This window comes from Medicago sativa, chromosome 2 (assembly GCF_051527215.1).
Source record: "Medicago sativa cultivar Bolivia chromosome 2, Bolivia_mono, whole genome shotgun sequence".
Taxonomy (NCBI): Eukaryota; Viridiplantae; Streptophyta; class Magnoliopsida; order Fabales; family Fabaceae; genus Medicago; species Medicago sativa.
In genome coordinates this window covers 71,432,496-71,453,543 of record NC_140750.1, presented here as the reverse complement: position 1 = coordinate 71,453,543, position 21,048 = coordinate 71,432,496, and the positions used below count along the sequence as shown (strand labels likewise).

General features: G+C 32.7%; 3 protein-coding genes and 1 non-coding gene across 4 annotated transcripts; all 4 read left to right on the top strand.

Moving 5' to 3' along the window:
• The first annotated feature begins 4,464 nt into the window (after positions 1–4,464).
• Positions 4,465–7,253, top strand: LOC146950351 (autophagy-related protein 8C-like). Its single transcript, XM_085746273.1, has 6 exons — positions 4,465–4,562; positions 4,648–4,700; positions 5,548–5,603; positions 5,700–5,752; positions 6,719–6,837; positions 6,951–7,253. Exons 2-6 carry the CDS (start codon positions 4,664–4,666, stop codon positions 7,046–7,048), a joined length of 363 nt encoding a protein of 120 aa, XP_085602399.1. The 5' UTR covers positions 4,465–4,562; positions 4,648–4,663; the 3' UTR covers positions 7,049–7,253.
• A 1,187-nt stretch (positions 7,254–8,440) lies between these two features.
• TRNAN-GUU (transfer RNA asparagine (anticodon GUU)) lies at positions 8,441–8,514 on the top strand. The gene has a single exon. It is a non-coding gene; the product is annotated as a tRNA-Asn (tRNA).
• A 155-nt stretch (positions 8,515–8,669) lies between these two features.
• On the top strand, positions 8,670–12,981 carry LOC146950349 (2-alkenal reductase (NADP(+)-dependent)-like). Its single transcript, XM_085746271.1, has 6 exons — positions 8,670–9,032; positions 10,027–10,210; positions 10,426–10,592; positions 11,695–11,777; positions 12,316–12,442; positions 12,569–12,981. The coding sequence occupies exons 1-6, from the start codon at positions 8,799–8,801 to the stop codon at positions 12,821–12,823; spliced, it is 1,050 nt and encodes a 349-aa protein (XP_085602397.1). The 5' UTR covers positions 8,670–8,798; the 3' UTR covers positions 12,824–12,981.
• A 4,322-nt stretch (positions 12,982–17,303) lies between these two features.
• Positions 17,304–19,990, top strand: LOC146950348 (2-alkenal reductase (NADP(+)-dependent)-like). Its single transcript, XM_085746270.1, has 6 exons — positions 17,304–17,636; positions 17,831–18,017; positions 18,455–18,621; positions 18,717–18,799; positions 19,386–19,512; positions 19,626–19,990. The coding sequence occupies exons 1-6, from the start codon at positions 17,403–17,405 to the stop codon at positions 19,878–19,880; spliced, it is 1,053 nt and encodes a 350-aa protein (XP_085602396.1). The 5' UTR covers positions 17,304–17,402; the 3' UTR covers positions 19,881–19,990.
• The last annotated feature ends 1,058 nt before the right edge of the window (positions 19,991–21,048 follow it).

Here is a 21,048-nt window from a genome sequence, read left to right as displayed (position 1 = left end):
AATGATCAGTGATATATTTAGTCAAAATTTTGTATTTGTTTTTTTGGCACAAATCAAAATTTTGTATTTAACAAATGAAAAAGCATATAAGAAAAGTGCGTCTTATTTTTGTTTAAAATTAGTGAAATTGTGTCAATTTGTCCTTTTAAAAAGTGTCATAAAATGTTTTGATATGGACATCAAATAATTATGGGGAAGAAAAGAAAGGAAGTGTTGATAAGGAAGGAATAGGATGAAGCGTGAGGTGCAGGATTATGGAGGATGACCATACATTGAAATTATTAAACACATGGACTTATGTTCGAGTATTATGTAGCATCTTCTTTCACTGTTTACTTCTCAGGCTTGCTCAAGTATGTCTATTCGTTCATGGCCGCACAAGTGGCACACGTTTCGACAGGATCACTGTAGATACAATGACATAACAGAAATTGGTTTCAGACCAGAATGGTCGTTGGAAATGGAAAGTTGGATTATGAATGAGAAGCTATATGTGCAGACTTGGATTTCCTGTTGTTGCCATAAAAAACTGTAACATACCAGATCCGTCCAATTTAGATTAAGGGTTAAGATACTGTAGAATATTGTAATTTAGACCGTCTTTTCTCATAGCAACGGCTGTGATTAATTATACTGTGAAACTGTGTGCTTTTCTACGGCAACAAATCAAAATCCTATATGTACATATTGTTTTGACAACAAGATTTTCATAAGTATTGAGGATTTGTTTAAGTTGATGAACAATGTAGTTATCAATCTCGACAGTGGGCGTTCAAGACATCCAATTAATTAGGTATGGCTCACATGTGTGGTGGTTATTAGCTTGTGCGGTTGATTATCTTGGAAATGAATGTCTTTGATGATGTGTCGGTTGATTACATTTATTGGCTAGAGAAAGTTAGTCCAATTTTGGAAGAAGAAATGAAAGTTAGTTCAATTTTGGAAGAAGAAATTGGTTTTGCTAATTTTGGTAGATCATGTTATTACGTGTTTCAATTTTTGTGATTCTCCAATTCTATATGTTGATTTGATATTCTGACACACAGTTAGAAGTGTAGGTTAGCAAACGCAAAACCTAGATTGAAAAGAAATAAATTTGCAAACGACAAACCTGTGAATTACAGCTCTAGAATCCACCAGAAAAGAAAATAAACTCTCTGAAATTTTTATTAAATGAAAATATATCTCTCTGCTACAACTAAAGCGTTTAAATACTAAACAGCCCAAACAAAAAATAAAACAGAAAATTATTAAAATTGGGATGAGATAATAAAAGCAAATTTTCAGGCTTCAGACAAACTAAGATGGCTTAAAAAGCCCATATATCATAACAAAGCGACAAGTCTTGTGAGCCAATTTCCTTTCCGAAAAGGTATAATAATAGTCATTCTTACATCGAACGCCAAACTTGCACATTTTCTGTCGAACCTTTTTTACGTGCAACTTCTTGTTGATTTGATTATTCTCTTTGATTGTTATTCCTTCTTTGTTTCCATTCTCTTCATTGATTCATTTCTCTATTATGATCAATTGATATGACTATTGTTTCTATTTTGTTTTTCTTTTTTTTTATTAATTCTTTTGTTTGATTTCTCCATTTCCTATTTGTTCTTTTTTAGTTTGATTGCTCATCTTCTGTTTGTTTGTTTTTCTCTCTATTGGCTCTTGTGTTTGGTTGTTTCTCTCCGTTGATTATTCTCTTTGGTCGCTTCTCTCTATACTGATTCTTCGATTTGATTGATTCTCTTTGTTTTCTTTTGTTTGGTTTGGTTTATTGGTTCTGCTTTTTGGATCCTCCACCTCTCTACAATAGTTTATCTCGTTGGCTATTATTTCTTTCGTTGCTAGTTCATCCCTTTGGTTGTTGTTCATTCTTCAGTTGCTCCCCTCTGTTGGTAATGATATTAGTTGGAACCCTACTCAACCAATTTATACCACTCTCATTACTTATGTTTGAATCCTACTAGAAAAAGTTTAACATATATTGTATCTCCTCTCCTAGAGTAGACATAAGAAGAAGAAAATTACTCATTTGATATGTCGGAACAAATTGTGCAACAAATTTAATAAGTATATCTTTATCCGCTTTGAATAAGTGATTCCCATGCGAACTTTCTATGCGCTTTCAGATGCGATCCTGAACATAATTGAAAATAATTGATATGTCGGAACAAACTGTGCAACAAATTTAATAAGTATCTCTCTACCCGCTTTGAATAAGTGCTTCCCATACCAACTTTATATGTGCTTCCAGATGCGATCCCGAACATAATTGAAAATAACCTTCCTATTCCTTCCAATGAAAGAGAGCATCCCTAGATACTTGCCTGATCCCACACTTTGAGTTACTTGAAAAATTCTCGGTAATTGTTCATTCATCTTAGTGTTAGCATTTTTGCTTGTTATGACTTTACCTACTATCTTCTCATATTTGTGAAGAGTATAAAGTAAAGCTCTAGCTTCACTTTCTTTTACGTTAAAAATAAAAAACAATCGCCAACAAATAACAAGTGTATTTTAGCATTATACACAAAAAAAAAAAAAAAAAAAAACAAGTGTGTAAGGACCGATGCTCCATGGCATACTTTGATACCATGAAATAAAAGTGGAAGTCCCGCTGCACAGTTGATAAAAAGATAAGGGGATGGGATACATATGATCCCCTTGCCAGGGTTCTCTAGCTGAATTTTGCAAACTAGTGCCTTCACCATTTCCTTGCACACCATATATAAGTTTTGCTTAAGGACATTCATGTCAATTTTAAACACACATTTCTTTCCTTTTATTTTCTTTTTTTTCTTTCCTCCGTCATCCAAAAAAATAAAAAAAAAGTTAATAACTACGTTGTCTTGATAGATTTTACGCAGGGACATTTTTTTTTTCTTCCTTTTCTCATGGATTAAATTGTCTCTTCACCCAATTTTTTTTTATAAAATAGAAAATTAACAAACTTAAATGGAAAAATTACACTCGTCGTCCTTTACTTTATTTCAGATAACAATTTTGGCATTTACATTTTTTTCACGTCCATTTTATTCTCTTGGTTTGTTTGCATATGAATTGTTAGCCTCAAATCTAAAATTCATATGAAAACATGAGTGAAGGACCATAAATTTGAACACTAAGAGCTCATATCAAACTAAAATCATAAATTTGAATCGTGAAAATTCATATGCAAATTGGTCAAAATGATGAAAATAACGTGAAGAAAGGATAAACAACGAAATTGTTTTCTACAATTAAGTTAAATAATTTTTTTTATGAAAAATTAAGTTAAGAGAACACGAGAGTAATTTTGCCAACTTAAATTTATGCGAAGTTTACCGATATTTTTTCCTAAAATATATTTATTATAGGGTTAATTGTTCAAATTACTCCTGTAATAAAAGCGAAGACTGAAAAATACGCACGTAAAATAAACACAAATTCTACCTCTATAATTTGATATTCTTACTATTTTTGTCATCCAAGAACCCAATCACGCAAGAGATGCTGACGTTGAAGGGAATCTTACCACGTGGCTGTTGTCACATAGATTTTTTGGATCACATAGTAGTTTATTTTTGCCTTTACCCTAATTTTTTTTCCTGCTAACATTAATCGAGTAACTCAAAATAAAGAAGAAAGTGAACATTTTTTCCTTTAGTAAAAAATACCAAAAAAGTTATCTAGAGATCGGATTTTTCATGATTTCTGGCAAGCATGCTTAAGAAGTTAAAATAAGACCTCCCACATAAAATTAGAATTTTTCAACAAAGGAAAAATCACTTATAAAATTTAAAAGGCAAAAAAACTCAAAAACCAAAACAACGGAAATTTCGACATAGAAATCGAATTTTGAGATGATTGTTTACATGGTTCTATCATGTCTGCAACACAATCAACTCAAAATTTGATTTACATCTGTGGTGAAGAATGATGCGTTAGATGTGACTGGCAGCTAAAATGTTTTTTTATTAGAAATGAAATAGAGTATGTGTGATGAGATTAGATAATAGAAGGGAGAAAGTGAATGAATTAAATAATATTTTATTTTGGACTTTAATTCTGGGTCTAATCACAAGTGTGTGTAGAAGGGATAATATTACTAGAATGAGAAGTGGGGATAGCATCAGTACTTTAAATCTAAAAATAAAAAACAGAGAACCAAACCAAAGTAAGGGGCATACTATAATTTTAAACCAAATCAGGTAAGGTCTTATACATTTTCGGTTTGATTCATTTTGGATTTTCGATTTTGTCGGTTTTATCCGAACCACTTAGACCCCTACATATATACTCATATTTTGGTGTCCAACAAAAAAAATAAATAAATATTTTTTTGACAGAAGAAAAAATAATAAATAAATATAATAGTGATATTTTGGTGATAAATAATGTTACGGATAATTTAATTTAATAATTTAGCATATGAGTTGTCCTAAAGTTTAGCCTTATACGTTACCCAATTGCCAAATCCTTCCTAATCTTGTTTCCGCAATCAATCAAAGAGAGATTTTTTCCCTTTGCTTTTCTTCTCTTCTAGGGATTCTCTTATCTCTCTTCTCTTCTCAACCCTTTTGGTAACCAATCTCTTTCATTCTCTAATTTCGTTTTCTTTTTCTCGCTTTATCGATCGATCGATCGCTAACCCTAATTCTGTTGCAGCATAATCATCATCATCATGGCTAAGAGTTCCTTCAAATTGGAACACCCCCTTGGTTCGTTCTTTTCTCTTGTTTTTTGCCAATTTTTGTTTTTTTAGGTTATATTGGATGATACAATTTATCGATTTTATGTTTTGGTTATTAGGATTTGAAATTCATGTGATCGGAGAAATATTAGACATTTTATTTTCTTAATTTTATGATTTGTAATTTGAAAAATTGGGTCTTTTCCATTATGATCGTTATGTGAATTTTGTTCCTTTAAAGATGAAAATTTGGCTAAAAAAACATTTGTTATGAATCTGATTTTTGTCTGCCCAAGTAAAGGAACAACAAAAGAAGAATTAGGAACGTTATTTTGGTTCCGAAATGCGTGTCGCTCGTCGTTATGTTATAGTCCTTGATTGTATATGGGTTACGAATTGACTAATCAAAGACATATTCGAGTGCTAAACTAAATAACGTGTCGAACGGCACATCATCGTAGGATAAAAGTCGTAGGATAAAAAAGACTCATTTAGGAATGTTTTGTAATTTTGATACGTTCAAGGACTATTGTGACAGCGCCTCACATTGGAGGATTTAAAATGATTGTTTAATGAAATTTTGCAAAATTAGGTGCAAATTGTTGTGCTGATATTTTTTGGTCTCTATTTAAGTTGTAAGCAATGAATTAAGGTCTATTGCTTGAATGCATATATACTATTTTGTATTGCTTTTTCACTTCTGTTAGTTGGTTTATCTGATTTGATTCTTCTTATCAATGAGAGTTAGTTGTTGATGTCTGAATTAGAACATTGGTTTTCTCTTTGTGGGGTGATATGATTTGTTTGTGTGTATCCATTACTACTAAGTTACCAATTTATGCTCTCTGATTTGTACTATAAACTTTATGATTCAGAGAGGAGACAGGCTGAAGCTGCTCGCATAAGGGAGAAGTATCCCGATAGAATTCCAGTACGTTGTTCATTTATTAATCTTCACCTTTGCGTGTACATATGTAATGATAATATCTGTTCTTTTATTAATCTGGTTAATCTTTTGGGTGTGTAGGTTATTGTTGAAAGGGCTGAGAAGAGTGATGTTCCAGATATTGACAAGAAAAAGTTAGTCATTGTTTATGAACTCTAATTTTTTATTTTTAGTGTGATTTCCTGTTTCAGTAATTACTTTCTGCATTAATTTGTTGTGGTTCACCTTGTTGAGGTTTTTGAATTTGCATGGGTTGTTTATCGAAGTTTGGAAATATTTACACTTTTACTTGGACTAGAGCCATAGTGGTCATACTTTCATTACAGTTGTTCTGTAATGTGTCTTATAGGGTGCTGAATTTAATTGATTTTCAATATATGTTTGTGGTATTAGACTTGATGGTTCCTATCCTTGCAAACCTTGGTATCTTATTTTGTTTGGTTGAGTGGTTGAATTAACTTAAGTTAGACAGAAATCTTGATTAATTTTTAGCACAGAAAACATAAACAAAAGCCTTCTATTCTAATCTCTGCTTTATTGTTCTAATGGATATGAAAAAGCCACTTACAGTTAATTGGTGAATAAAAAAGGGTTACTGCTAAGCTCAATTCTAATAGTAGATGCTTTTATGATTTCATTTCATTCATGTGAATTCCCACTAATATATTTGATCTACAACAAAAGAGTTATTTTGGTTTAGGCTTCAGTGATAACATTTGTAAGTAAATGTTGAAACTTGAAATCCTGTGTGTCAAAAATATGGTTGAAGTTACATTTATCTGCACCCTTTGTTATGTTTGAACTTCAATACATATGCTTATGATTTTTGTCCTCCAACAATACTTTGGGTTAGTTGCACAACTTTCAATCTTCATTACGTCGTTCTAGCAACATTGGAGGTTGGACAATTCTCCCTTGTCTTCATCTCACACACACACCCTCCCAATTAAAGGAAAAGTGGTTTTGTAAAATGACTTTTGAAACTGGAGAAAAGTAGCAAAAGTGGCTGTGGAACACATATCTATAGTTGATATCGCAGTCCATGCAGGTGGTATATTTTCATCTTTATTCACACTGTTATCGTTTTTTGTTGATTGCAGGTATCTGGTTCCTGCTGATCTAACTGTAGGCCAGTTCGTGTATGTGGTGCGGAAGAGAATCAAATTGAGTCCCGAGAAGGCCATCTTCATTTTTGTGAAGAACATTTTACCACCAACCGGTAATATATATGATTATTATTGTAGTTGTTGATGACATTAGTATTATTTCCTTTATGGTGATTAACTTGGTGATTAATTTTGAGTTGATTTTTTTTTTTACCTCTTCATACAGCTGCTATGATGTCTGCAATATATGAGGAAAACAAGGATGAAGATGGATTCCTGTATATGACTTACAGCGGGGAGAACACTTTTGGGATGTTAATGTGAAATATTTTCACAAGGGGAAACGATGTAAATAGAACATAAAAATATCCTATGTGAAATAGTTATGCTTTGCTGTGACAATTTATTGGGAAGTTTATGATCTGATCCATGACAATCCTTATCTAATCTGCAACTACTTGAAAATGACCTTTATGTTTGTATTCAAATTGCAAATAGACGAGGTTTATATTATTTATTTCATTTGACACGTCTTGTCTAATCCAAAATCATTTGGGACCATTATTTATATTATTTTAAGTCCAATGACGGAGAGGTAACCCTCGAGGACTGAGAAACTCTTGCATACTCACAATCTCAAATTAAAAATATTTGAACGCACACAAATAAAAAAATTAAAAAAATTAAAAGAGAAATAAATTAGTCATATTATTTTTTACTTTTATCTTTATTTTTTTTTATTCAAGTGTGTCGAAGCATATTTTATTAGTGTGACCAACTTTGACTTTCTTCCCTTGAGGTTATTGGGAACTATAGTTGCAAAATTAAGTTATGCTCTAAAACATTGAAAAGAAGCACTTAAAAACTGTTGCTTGAAGGGTGGTTAAGGTTTGAAATCATGGAAAAGTCTAATTACTGTTATTTCCGAAATTTGAGAAGTATTATTAGCCAGGGATTCTCTATTCTGGCAACTTTTTTTTTTCAATAAAAAAAAGAATTATTGCATCGTGTTAAACATGTTCAATAGTTGTCCCGTGAACTTAGCTCAATTTTCTAAAAGTCATTTAATAATGTCTGTAATTTAAAAAAAAATGTAAGCTCTTCCCTTCCTTCCCTCCTTAAACCCTCCATCCAAACACATTCACATTCTTAGTTTGCCTGTTTGGTTGTTTGGTAATAGTTCATAAACTATTAAAATACATCAATATATTCTCAAAACTACTATAAAACATTAATCAAGTCCTTCATAAGAGAAACAATAATTGAGTCTCTCAACATTAAAATCTTTTTGTTATTTATTCTCATTCTCATATTTATCACGTGGTATTGATATTCTTCCACTCAAAAAAAGAAGCCACACTGAAGGTCTATTCTCATATTCAAAACCTTCTTCTTGGGTTGAAACATGTATTTGTTGTTCTACAAACAATACTTTCACAATATAAACACTTGATATGAAGTACTTTCTATCTCCTCTACACATTTTCACCATTGAAGGATCCATCAGCCATGACTAAAACTAACTCGATTTGTTCTCTAATTTGAAAAATTATGAAGTTCGAGAAAATGTGAGATTAGAGATTGAAGGACTGAATTGAGATAATTAACAAAAAGTTTTTGAACGCTTATGGACTAAATAAGTTGTTTTCTTTTTTATATGAATATGATAGTTTCAAAACCATTCAAAAACGATTTGTTTCGCAAATAGAACAGGAAGCTGGAATAGCTCAGTTGGTTAGAGCGTGTGGCTGTTAACCACAAGGTCGGAGGTTCAACCCCTCCTTCTAGCGATTTTTTTTTCTTTTGCTCTAATGTTTTTCTATATTTTGTTTTCTTTTTTCGGGGTAATACAATACACTTTCTAATTTGGTAATACACCTCCTCTCAATTTTTTTTTTTTGGTAATACACCTACAAATTGATAAGCATAAGCTAACATATGATATAAGTCATGTGCAATTGTTGGCCTCACATGTGAGAATCAAACAATACACGACATTGCATCAAGAAGTGGAAGTGGAACTATCTATCCAAATCCAACTATCTTCAGGTGCTAGAAAGTAAGTAAAAACAAGATGGGAGAAGTGATAGAAAGCAGAGAATGGTACTTAGCTGAATATTGTACTGAAGGTGTTCCAACCTCAGATCATCTTAAACTCCGTACTGTCTCTCTTTCACTTTCCTCTGATTCAATCCCTGACAATCATCTAGCAGTTGAAACTCTCCTTCTCTCCGTTGACCCTTATCTTCGTGGAAGAATCACTGGTACCTCTGAAGGCCTTTTCATTTCACAATATCAACTTAACCAGGTAAATATTTAGTTTACTTTTTTTATTTTTATTTTTTTTATAGAATTTAGGTGAATTGAATTCAAGAGACACGGATGCGTGTAATAATTTAAGACAATAACATAATTGAATGTAATCAAATGCGTTGATGTTGTGTTTGTGTGGACAAAGACACGTGTCGAATTTAGAAGTGTGGATCTTACCGAGCTAGTTAGGACGGACCCCAAGACTCAATGTAATGGTTTTGAAAATTGAGAATATGATATATAGATAATTGCAAATTGATTATTAAATCGGAGGAAAAATTGTTAGATGAGATCCCGATTAGAGTTGGTGTTCTTAGTATATTAAAGAGAAAGGGAAAGATATAAAAAGACTAGGGGTCCCTTTGGATTCACTTATTTTTTAGCTTATAAAAAAATAACTTATGCAAATAAATAAACTTTGATGATTATTCATAAGTTCTCACCAATGAAAATTATTATTTTTTCATAAACTATCGTGACAAGCTTATGAATAATGCTTTCAAAGTTATTTATCTGTATAAGTTGTTTTGCATAAGCTCAAAATAAGTCAATCCAAACAGACCCCAAGTCCAAAGATTTAGCCATTACTCTCAAAGAGAGTATCCAAGGGAGAAGAAAATTTTTCTTCATTTTTCTTCATAACCATTATTGATCATCATTTCTCTATTTATGCACAATTCAACATTACTTGATTTCAGGATCACTAGCCACAAGTCCATTTGCCACAATCAATTATGTTATACCAAGTGTATTTCCTTAGATTTTGAATCATCACACTTAGATAGCTCATACTACTTATATATTACCCACCAACAAAGTTCTCACATCAGCAGCATATTCAAATTGACATCGTTGTGAGATCTGATATGAATCCTTACTAACTAGACAAACCTACGTTGTACCATTAAATTTATTCTTTAATTTATACCTATAACATATTGTTGTTTCATAATTTACAACATCATGGGAATATATATATATATTTGCAGGTGATTACAGTATTTGCAGTTGTAAGGGTGATCAGATCGAAGGATAGTAAATACAGTGAGGGGGATATTCTTTTGAATCCAAATGCTCCAGTTGCCGAATATAGTATTGTACCCTCTTCTCAAATGACTAGAAAAATTGATACTTCAAGTGGGATTTCTCTGTCTGATTATCTTGGTTCTTTAGGTGAGTTTTTTCTATACATGTCTACTTTTCATTCCCCTAATAAATCTTATATTTTATAAAAAAGGACATTTTATGACTTCCTTATATAGGTACATAGTCGGTACATGTTTGGAATCACAACGAGTTCAACAAACTCACAGTGTCTACCGTGATTTTGCTGAAGTTCTAAATTATACTCGTTTTTACCAAAATTAATGTGATACACTTAATTGCAGGAGTTCCGGGGTTTGCAGCATGGGTGGGAATAGAGGTACTAGCAGATCCAAAGCCAGGATCAAATGTATTCATATCTGCTGCATCTGGTGCTGTCGGTATAAATGCTGGCCAGCTTTCTAAGATCCGAGGATGTAGGGTCATCGGCAGTACTGGCTCTGATGATAAGGTAACCTATCATTTCTTAATTTTTGTCTCTTTGAAATCACTAGATCATGGACCCGTGCGATGCAAGGGTGAAGTAAATGTTGGGCGTATTATTTTCGACAGCATAAGAAATTTGTTTATTACTAATGCTTTCAGTTTGCAACAAATTTTGAATACATATAGAAAAATGATCAATCTAAAACAACAAAGGAAAAAAAAGTTATTTGGTGCATGAATCTGTCAAAAATTTAGTGACATGGTCTCACAATCAAGTATTATTTCAACATTCCTTTTTCTTTTGTGCTTAACTGTTTGAAATTGTATATATCTAACAAACTTCAAGCACATCCATAGTTTGACAGAGGAGAAAACAATACCTCATTAAAAAACATGTAATCTTTTATTAAAACATATTCCAACATGGTAGGAAATAAATTACAAAAAGAAAATTGATAGTTAGCAAATGACAGAAAACACCATGAGATGAATGAGAAAGTGAATATGAAACATTTTCATCTTCTTTACTTTATTTGGAAACGTCATATTTCCATCAGCTACAAGTCTACCACATTGTCCTACTAACAATTAACATAATGGCTAGAAGCACCTAACAAAGGTTTCTTAGACAAATAAACAATGAAAGGAAGTAGCACAATTCATAGTGAAAATCATGGCTCAAGTGATGGAATTGCGATACTAATCTTTACACTCCTTCTAGTGCAGATGATGTAATGAAATAGATGAAGTAATTCAATCTATATTAATATTTTCACTCCTATCAGTGCAGATAGCAGGGGAAATCTAGTTACATTATAATACTTTCAAACCTGTTTTATGATAGACCCTTCAGACTGTCATAACCTTGTGCTTTGTTTCATGATTGATTCCTGTTTCCGTAAATCAGGTCCACAGATTTGGTTTGTACATCAATTAAAACAAAAACATTTTCAACATGTGTTTGTGTATTGAAAAAAAACAAAACACTGTTCACATGCCACTAACTCACCCTTGTAATGAAGGATTGAAGAAATTGCTTGAGGATCAATCTTTATGTATGTAAGAAATACAAAAAAAATTACTTACAACTTGAAACTTACAAGTTACAATTTATTTTGGTTTTTTAGGTGAAGCTTATTAAAGAGGAATTTGGATATGATGACGGATTCAACTACAATAAGGAATCAGACTTTGATGCCGCTTTAAGCAAGTAGTAATCCGTCTTTTCTCTTTATCAATGCCTTTCCTTTACAAATATTGCTATATAAATGCAAGGCCAACCCATCATAAGAAGTAAAAAAAGTAAAATAAACTTTTGCATCTCAAACCCACTATTACTAGAAATTAGAGACCTCAGCTCTTACCAACGGGGGTTGGATTTAGTGGAAGGGGGCAGTATCTCACAACACGGAGAACCAAGATTAGAATTCCAGTTGAAAGAGGATAACCTCTTGTGGAGGGAACCTATGAGAAACCAAAAAGAAAAAGAGACCTCAACTGTTAGACCATATGCCTTTTCTGTTTACTAAACTCAGTTTTTGTTAATACATGTCAAGTAGAATGTCCGTAGGCCTAAAACCATTGCTGTAGTTGCATAAGGATTGGACTGCCTTGTGAAAATTTTGAAGTGTGAATTTGCACTCAGAAAGATTCATGACATAAATTGGCATACTCAGGAGGATCCAGTTAAATATTTTAGTTTTTCAAAAATAAGTTAACTTTCTAATATTTAGACTAGAATTTTACAGGTATTTTCCTGATGGTATTGATGTTTACTTTGACAATGTTGGTGGTGAAATGCTTGAAGCTGTACTTAACCATGTCAACAAGCATGCTAGAATACCTCTTTGTGGAATGATATCTCAATATAACAAGGTGAACATATATTGTGTACACCTTATCAACTACATCTTAAATGTAGCACATATACACGACTCCATAATTTATTAAATGAACAAACTTCGGTTTTCTAATTAGTAAATTGTTATAATGTTGTCATAGGTTTGGACCGAAAGAGAAGGTGTTAGGAATCTTCTGAATATGGTGGGAAAGCAGGTGAGGATGGAGGGTTTTATGCTAGAATCATATTGGCATCGTTTTGGAGATTTTGCTAAAGATATGGAAAGATACTTGCAAGAAGGCAAGGTGAAGTCAAAGAATAAAATAAATATCGGAATTGAAGGCTTTCTGGAGAGTTTGAACTCCTTATTCTCCAGCTCTAACATTGGAAAAGTTGTTGTTCAAGTTAAGGCATAGTGTCAAAATACTATATATGCTTGATCATAACCATATATTATTTGCGCAGAGTGTATGTTTTAACCATATATTTGTCATCTGTTGGTCTTCTGTTTCAAACTTTTCTGGATATGTAAAGATATTCATGTGAATGTAATAATATTTAAGATTATTTTGCAGGGACGGGCACATAAATTTTAAATAATGATGGCACCAGTTATCTCTCCCAACTATTTTCCACATGTAGAGTTCTAAAAAAATTAGTAAGAGGAGTGCTAAGAACACATATCAACATATTCTATTCTATTCCTCACAATCTGTAACATTGATCTATATATGTTTTTTTGTGTGTATTATTTTTTTCATTTTCTTTTTCTTCAAAGCCAAGTGCAGGCCATTGCCACACACCCATGTAAGTTGGTCCATCTTGACTGTAGAACAACCAATTTTGTCTATAACTACGTCTGAAAATAGTTGCTACTTTAAAAAACTTGTTGCCTGATCTTTTGGTTATGTTTTTTAATCTGTGACAGTCTAAGGTGTTAGTGTTAACCCTCATTCTTTCCTTGTATTTGTGAAAACACCTAGAGCATTTTTTTTGTGTGTTCCGATTGTATAATCTGAACACATCCTATTCACCGTTCAAATCCCTCCTCTTCCTCCCACTTCTACATTTTTATTTACTATTGAGAAGAAAACTCAACCCCTCCAAATCCGAACCTACTATATTGTGCCACTTTTCATCAAATCTTGCTTAAATCTTGCATTTTCAATTGTATTTTTTCTCTTATTTCTTTCGTAATAGTTTCGTTTGGATTTTAGAATCCAAAAATTATTCAAATTTATTGTTTTCTTTATGATTTTGTCAATGTTAAAGAAATAAATAAATGTGTCGATCACATTAGGGGAATGACGCCTTAGTCATTGCCTTTGCTAGGCAGGAGCATGAGCTGAGACGCAGAGCTGAGAGGGGGGAACCCATAGAGCCACAACCCGAGTCTCAACATGAGCCAGAGCATGAGGTGCTGAGGCGGATGAACAGAGGGAAGAGGCACCACTGTAGGTTCTAGAGTCGTATCCTGGAGGCTCGTCTGATATGTTTGTCTGTCACTGTGCATGGACCATGTGACACACTCATGAACAAAGGGAAGAGGCATCATAAACGGGTTTGGAAAGGAGATGCATGATACACCCATCTTATTTATTCTTTGTTTCTCAGTTTCGTGACACTGAAATGTGTCAGCAATGAAAAAAGATTTGTCTAAATAGTCCAGTGGGAATGTGGTTCAAATTTGTGGACTGACAGACCTCGCCACCAGGAGTTACAACTTAATTGATCACGACATGTTGTCAGCACTTTTTGAGAGGTGGAACACTAAGATTAACAGCTTCCATCTCCCGATTGGTTGGGGGGATAACATTGACACTTGATGACGTATCATGTCAGCTGCATATGACCGACCATTCAAGATCGTATTTTGGACTACACCACCTTGACCAAACCTGATGGGGCCACACTAATGGTAGAGCTGATTGGATCCAACCCGGAGGAAGCTGATCGGGAAGTTGAAAAGATTAAAGGCGCTCACACGCGATTCAACTTCCTGAAGTCCAAGTTCCAAAAACACTTGGATTCGACAACGGATATCACACTAAGATTAACAAATTGACCTAACTTATATTAAGTGCATGGAACACATGTTGTTGGTAGAGGACTGGGGGGCAACCATCTTCTGCATGGTTGAGAGACTACCTTGGGATATATGAGATGGTTTCTCATGACCATACTTTGCCTCCTACCATGATACTCTATTGTCACTAGAAGATTGACAAGTGAAAATTGCAATCTAGTTGGATTTGAAGAATCTCTTGTGTAGGAGTTGAGAAATTAATGCAAATCAATTGATTAGTGTGATTTACTTGTTGGGAAATGATAGATACAGTGACAAAATTTATTAAGAAAATTTCAATACAGTGTATTTGTTAACACCTTTCCTTAATTACACACCATTACCTCTCTTAATTTTCACCAAATAACAAATTTAATTGGTTGAAATCTTTTCTTGACAAATTTTGATAAAAACTCTCTAGATAAATAGCATGTGCTCTTGATTGTATTGTTGAGAATGCCAATATTATGTTGCTTGTTATTTGACATAGTAATTGATTAAGAAATGAATTCTGCTCTTCTCCCAAGACATTTTGCTCGCGCCCAGCATGATTTCCAGTTATACCCTTGCGTGAGTTAAGTCACGCTGCGTGACTTAACTCACACACCTTATGAGCGAGTTAACTCACGCACGTTTGCCGATGGTCAGAACTGAAGAACAAACGTTTTTTTGGAAGGTGGTCAGTTTTTCAACATTCAATCTACATTTTTTTTTTTTACCAAATTTACACATTTTTTTTAGCACATTTATGGTTGTTATAACTTATACTACCATTCCCACCTATAAATACCCCTTCATACTTCCTTATTTCCTCACACCATACCACTTTCTCTCCATCCTCACTCTCTCCCTCTATTTCTCTTCTTTCTTTCTTTTTTTCAATAGTCTCTTTGGGGGGCAAAAGTGAGCAGACTTCTTGGGACAAAATAGTGACTAACCCGCTTGGGGAAAAAGAGATCAACATTTGGGGTAAAATTAAATTTGCCTCTTTTTACCCAAAAACTTTTTACCGTGGGTAAAAAGAATCTTCTTAGGTATAAAAAGAACCAGATTTAAATTTACCCCAAGTTGATGATGTCCTTTCCCCCAAGATGGTTGGTCACTATTTTACCCCAAGAAGGCTGCTCACTTTTTACCCCAAGAGGGTAAAAAGAAAATAAGTAGATCATTTAGTTAATTCGAATAAATATATCAATTATTGTATGGATTCTATTAATAAAATGAGATGTTGTTATATGTATTAATTTTGTTCATTTCTTTTTATTTATATTTGCTTTTATTTTCTGATTTTGTATTTAATGAATAAATCCGAATAAATATTAATTTAGTTCATTTCTTTTTATTTATATTTGTATTTATTTAATGAATAAATTCGAATAAATATTTATTTTAAGTGCATAAATAAATTAGAATAAAGCAAATAAATGATTTAGAATAACGTAAATAACTTAATTTGAATAAAGTAAATAAATAAATTAGAAAATAATTAAATTAGAATAAAGTGAACAAATAATTTTAAAAATAAATAAATTAGAATAAAGTGAAAAAATAAATTAGTATAAAGTAAATAAAATAATTTGAATATAGTAAAAAAATTTAAAAAAGTGAGTTAAGTCACTCTGCGTGACTTAACTCACGCTACGTAACTTAACTTGCGCACATATTTACATTTGCGTTAGTTAACTAACACAGAGGTAGTTTAGGTATTTCAGCTGGGCGCGAGCGAAACTTACTAGGAGAATAGCAGAATTCTTAAGAAATATGGGATGTCGCTGGGCATTTTAACGAAGACAAATGGATTCATGGAAACAAATTAGGTAAGAGTAATTAAGTGGTAACCAAGTAGCACATGTGTTTCTTTTTCCATTTTTGATACATCTAATTTATATTATTGTCCAACCTAATTGTAATTATTTGATGGGATGTGCTAACTATTAATTTTTAGGTGAGTGTGGCTGAATATTTCAATGCTTTGGGCTTTACATGTCATTTATCTTTTGCTAGACAAATAATTGTTCCACCAAGAATCGAACTCAGGTTTTCATGAACAATTTGTTCTTTACTGAAGCCTATTGAGGACGGACACAAACACGAACACATAACACGTCGACATTGATGAGATTTTGAAAGAAAAAAAACATAATTCAATATAATTACAAGTATCGGTGTCGTATCGATGTTGGACACGGGACACGCCTTCAATCATAAGCGTCTGCACATCTGAGGCTAAAGTTTATTAACCACTACCCAATTTTTCATTTCAATTTAGAATGTTATTATTTTCTATACAAATTAAAAAGAAATTCCAAATTCAAAAAGGTTGCCCAAAAAAAGGCTCCTAAAAAAATTGGCAAAATTATACTTTTAGTCCCTTAACTTAATTTTAGGTAACAATTTGGTCCTTTATCTTTTTTTCATTTCAATTTTGTCCTTTTGATCCATTTACATATGAATTTTTAAACTTAAAATTCATGATTTTATTTTGTTACGGTCTTTCAGTCTTCAAATCTATGATTCTCGTCTATGTTTGCATAAGAATATTAGATTTGAAGCTTGAAAATGTATATGAAAATGGACAAAAAGGACCAAATTGAAATGAAAAAAAGAAAAAGACCAAACTGTTACCTGAAATTAAGTTAAGGGACTAAAAATGTAATTTTGCCAAAAAAATATGCCAAAATTTTTTGCATGCATGGCTGATGGCTATGTATTAATGTTCTGCCGGATCTAAAAATAGATCTTCCATACTCTAATTTTTCTTCCTCATTTCCGCATCTAATTTGACGAATACATAGTTGTTAAATGTTAAGCATAAACCACATGCAATTTCACACGTGAGAATCAAACACTACATGTTGGTGACATTGCATGGGAAGTACGTAAAACTATAATTAGCTGCTAGAAAGAAGAAGACGAAGAAGAGAAAAACCATGGAAGATTTGGTAGAAAGCAGAGAATGGTACTTAGCTGAATATTGTCCTGAAGGTGTTCCAACCTCAGATCATCTTAAACTCCGGACCGTCTCTCTTTCTCTTGCCAATGATTCAATCCCAGATAACCATCTAGCCGTTGAAACTCTCCTTCTCTCCGTTGATCCTTATCTTCGCAGAACAATCACCGGCACCATTGATGGCCTTTATATGCCACAATTTGAGATTAATCAGGTACATACATTTATGAGATGTTTGTTACGTATTAGAAAGAAATAAAAAGTGATTCTGATATTTAATAATTTAGAGATTTAATTTTAGTGATGTTACGAGATTTTTATGTATTCAATTCTATACTCTATTTTATTCGTATGTATATGCATATATTGGTGTTTAATTCATTACATAATATGAATATATATTTGCAGGTGCTTAAAAAAGTATTTGCAATTGTAAGAGTAATTCGATCAAAGGAAAGTAAATACACTGAAGGAGATATCCTTTTGAATGGGAATGGTTACGTTGCTGAGTATAGTATTGTACCCTCTTCTGACATAATTAGGAAAATTGATCCTGCTAATGGGATTTCACTGTCGGATTATCTTGGTACTTTAGGTTCGTTTTCTATATTATTTTTTTAATTTCACACCCTATAGAGAATTAAGTCTGCATGTTTAACTTGAAAATATCACGGTAATATTACAATTTTATTGAAATTTTAAAGAACAATTTTTATCAAAATCACAATGGCTTAATATCCCTGTTCCTTAAAAAACTACTGCCCTGGTCCTGTTTATAAGTACTTCTAGAACTCTACACATATATTAAAAAAATTAGTATATAAAAAAATACTACCGTCCTGAGTATAAGTACTTTTGTATGTGTTCAATTTTGATTTTTCATCTCATAAAACGCTTAATAATTTTTGGAGATAATTTGCGTAGTATTTTTTAAATAAGACTTATATTTAAGTATATTTATTTGTCGAACACTTATATTTACTATTTAGAGACATCAAAGAATTGTTTTATCAATTAGTTAAACAATTGCAGGAGTAGCGGGGTTTGCAGCATGGCTGGGAATAGAGGTAATAGGAGATCCAAAACCAGGATCACATGTGTTCATATCTGCTGCATCTGGTGCTGTTGGTATGAGTGCTGGCCAGCTTGCTAAGATCCGAGGGTGTCGGGTCATCGGAAGCACGGGCTCCGATGATAAGGTAACTTACTATCTTTTCTTGTAATGTATGTATGAAAATTCGCAAGAAAATTACTTACAAAGTTACAATTTTTTTTTTTTTTTTTGGTTTTTTAGGTGAAACTCATTAAAGAGGAATTTGGATATGACGACGGTTTCAATTACAATGCGGAATCAGACTTTGATGCCGCTTTAAACAAGTATGTAATTCATCTTTTTTCTCTTTATCATTTCATTTCCTTTTAGATATTGTTGTATAAAGGCAGGGCCGCACTTGGGCCGGCACACGGCACACCTCAATCTCATTGTTACTAGAGGTTAGAGACATCAAATTTTAGATCATATGCTGTTTTTGGCCTAAACTCGGTTTTTTTAAAATACGTTAACGTAGAACGTTGGTAGACCTAAAACCATTGCTTTAGTTACATAAGGATTGGACCTGCCCTGTATAAAGCAACTTACCAAATGTAAATTACTAAAGAGCAATGTTATATTGAGCGAAAATGTGCTTCGCGAATCCATCACGAAGTGATGTGTAACCGTGTAAAGTAATTTACAGTTCCAAAAATCATGCGAATTCATGGAGATCATGGGTAGTCAAAGTTTGATAACATGCGAAAAAACCCTTCGTTGTGCATTCGTGACAAACCTTTCGCTATATATATCATTTTCCATTACACTAAATTTTGAAGTAAAAATTTGTACCTAGAAAGATTCATGACATAAATTTTGTACCTAGAAAGATGTATGACATAAATTACTAATATATAGACTAGAATTTTGCAGGTATTTTCCTGATGGTATTGATGTTTATCTTGACAATGTTGGTGGTAAAATGCTTGAAGCTGTACTTAACCATGTCAACAAGCATGCTAGAATACCTCTTTGTGGAATGATATCTCAATATAATCAGGTGAGCACAGTCATATAGAGTACACTTCATCAAATGCATTTCAAACGTAGCACATATCAAATCCAAAAAAAAAAAGCATTGATTTTCTAATTATAGTTATAATGTTGGTATAGGTTTGGACTGAAAGAGAAGGCATTAGAAATCTTCTGAATATGGTGGGAAAGGAAGTAAGGATGGAGGGTTTTATGCTAGAATCATATTGGGATCGTTTTGGAGATTTTGCCAAAGATATGGAAATATACTTACAAGAAGGCAAGATTAAGTCAAACAATAAAATAAATATCGGAATTGAGTGCTTTTTGGAGAGTTTGAACTCCTTATTCTCTAGCTCCAACATTGGAAAAGTTGTTGTTCAAGTTAAGGCCTAGTGTCCAAATATTGTATATGCTTGATCATTATGTTTGTATGATTTTCTCTTAAGACTAGATATGTTACAATTTTCATATGAATGTACTATTCAACATTACTATCGGTACAAGATTATATTGTTCCATCTTGTCAAAAAAAAAAAAAAAGATTATATTGTTCCACTTGCGGGGCTCATTTAAAGCTAGAGCAAAGCTCTGTATGGACTTGCCCATCGAAATTGACATTAGGGAAAATCGAACCTCAGACCTTAAGAGGAACAAACTTCAAGAACCCAAACCAACCATTAAGCCAACTCCAAATGAGTTAGTTTCGGAAAAAATCTTGACACTTTTTGAAGAAGATAAATTTGCCTCATTGTATCCCTCTTGTCTATTTCTTGGTGGCTGTCAACCTCTAAATTTACCATGACAGGAACGTCCAAGTTAGCTATTGCATTTTCCTAACCCTATTTTGAAGTTGAGCAATGCTATATCTCTAGAAAAATATCATCAAGAATTCTTCAAGAATAAAGAGTAGCCAATCACAATGCACTATTTGCCACAATTCAAGGAGGTGTGGCTGAAAAATAGGAAGTGGACAAATAAATCATCCAATTAAAATTTGCCAACTGTGTCTTGAAAAATTCTTGAAGCTATTTTTCTTGAGAAGTAGCATTTTCCTTTGAAGTTTTGGCATGACTAGAAACTCTTGTAGTTCGTTTCTCTTGCTTTCTGTTCAAGTTTTTTGTTGCCACTACCTCTTAAACTTCAGGTTTATATATTCTGCTTATTGTATGCTATATTTTTCTCATGATTCAACTTGTTACTAAGTTTAAGAAGTCTATCATACAAAACTCCAACATGAAATGCAAGCTCTTCCCTCTCTACTAGAATAGAGTCATGAATCGGTTTAGATAAATCAACATCAACACACGCACAATCTAGCAAAATGACCAAACTCTATGTTTCTAGTAGATTCTTGTAATCAAACAGACATTCCAATAGCACACGCAATCTCAAATAAAGTTTTAGAACACCAATATTCCTAAAGGAGATCGGTTAAACGAATCCAAACATGTGCATCAGACTATTTTTTTTTATTTTTTATTTTGGTACAAATCAGACTATTTTTTTATAACCGGCAGAAATCACGAACCCATTGAGACACACAAATATCCTAAATTATATT

Coding starts and splice junctions, on each gene's coding strand:
- LOC146950351 (XM_085746273.1), top strand. CDS start 4,664: ATGGCTAAGAGTTCCTTCAAATTGGAACACCCCCTTG. Junction 5,604..5,699: donor AGTATCCCGATAGAATTCCA/GTACGTTGTTCA, acceptor TTGGGTGTGTAG/GTTATTGTTGAAAGGGCTGA. Junction 5,753..6,718: donor CCAGATATTGACAAGAAAAA/GTTAGTCATTGT, acceptor TGTTGATTGCAG/GTATCTGGTTCCTGCTGATC.
- LOC146950349 (XM_085746271.1), top strand. CDS start 8,799: ATGGGAGAAGTGATAGAAAGCAGAGAATGGTACTTAGCTGAATATTGT. Junction 10,593..11,694: donor GTACTGGCTCTGATGATAAG/GTAACCTATCAT, acceptor TTGGTTTTTTAG/GTGAAGCTTATTAAAGAGGA. Junction 12,443..12,568: donor TGATATCTCAATATAACAAG/GTGAACATATAT, acceptor ATGTTGTCATAG/GTTTGGACCGAAAGAGAAGG.
- LOC146950348 (XM_085746270.1), top strand. CDS start 17,403: ATGGAAGATTTGGTAGAAAGCAGAGAATGGTACTTAGCTGAATATTGT. Junction 18,018..18,454: donor GGATTATCTTGGTACTTTAG/GTTCGTTTTCTA, acceptor AAACAATTGCAG/GAGTAGCGGGGTTTGCAGCA. Junction 19,513..19,625: donor TGATATCTCAATATAATCAG/GTGAGCACAGTC, acceptor ATGTTGGTATAG/GTTTGGACTGAAAGAGAAGG.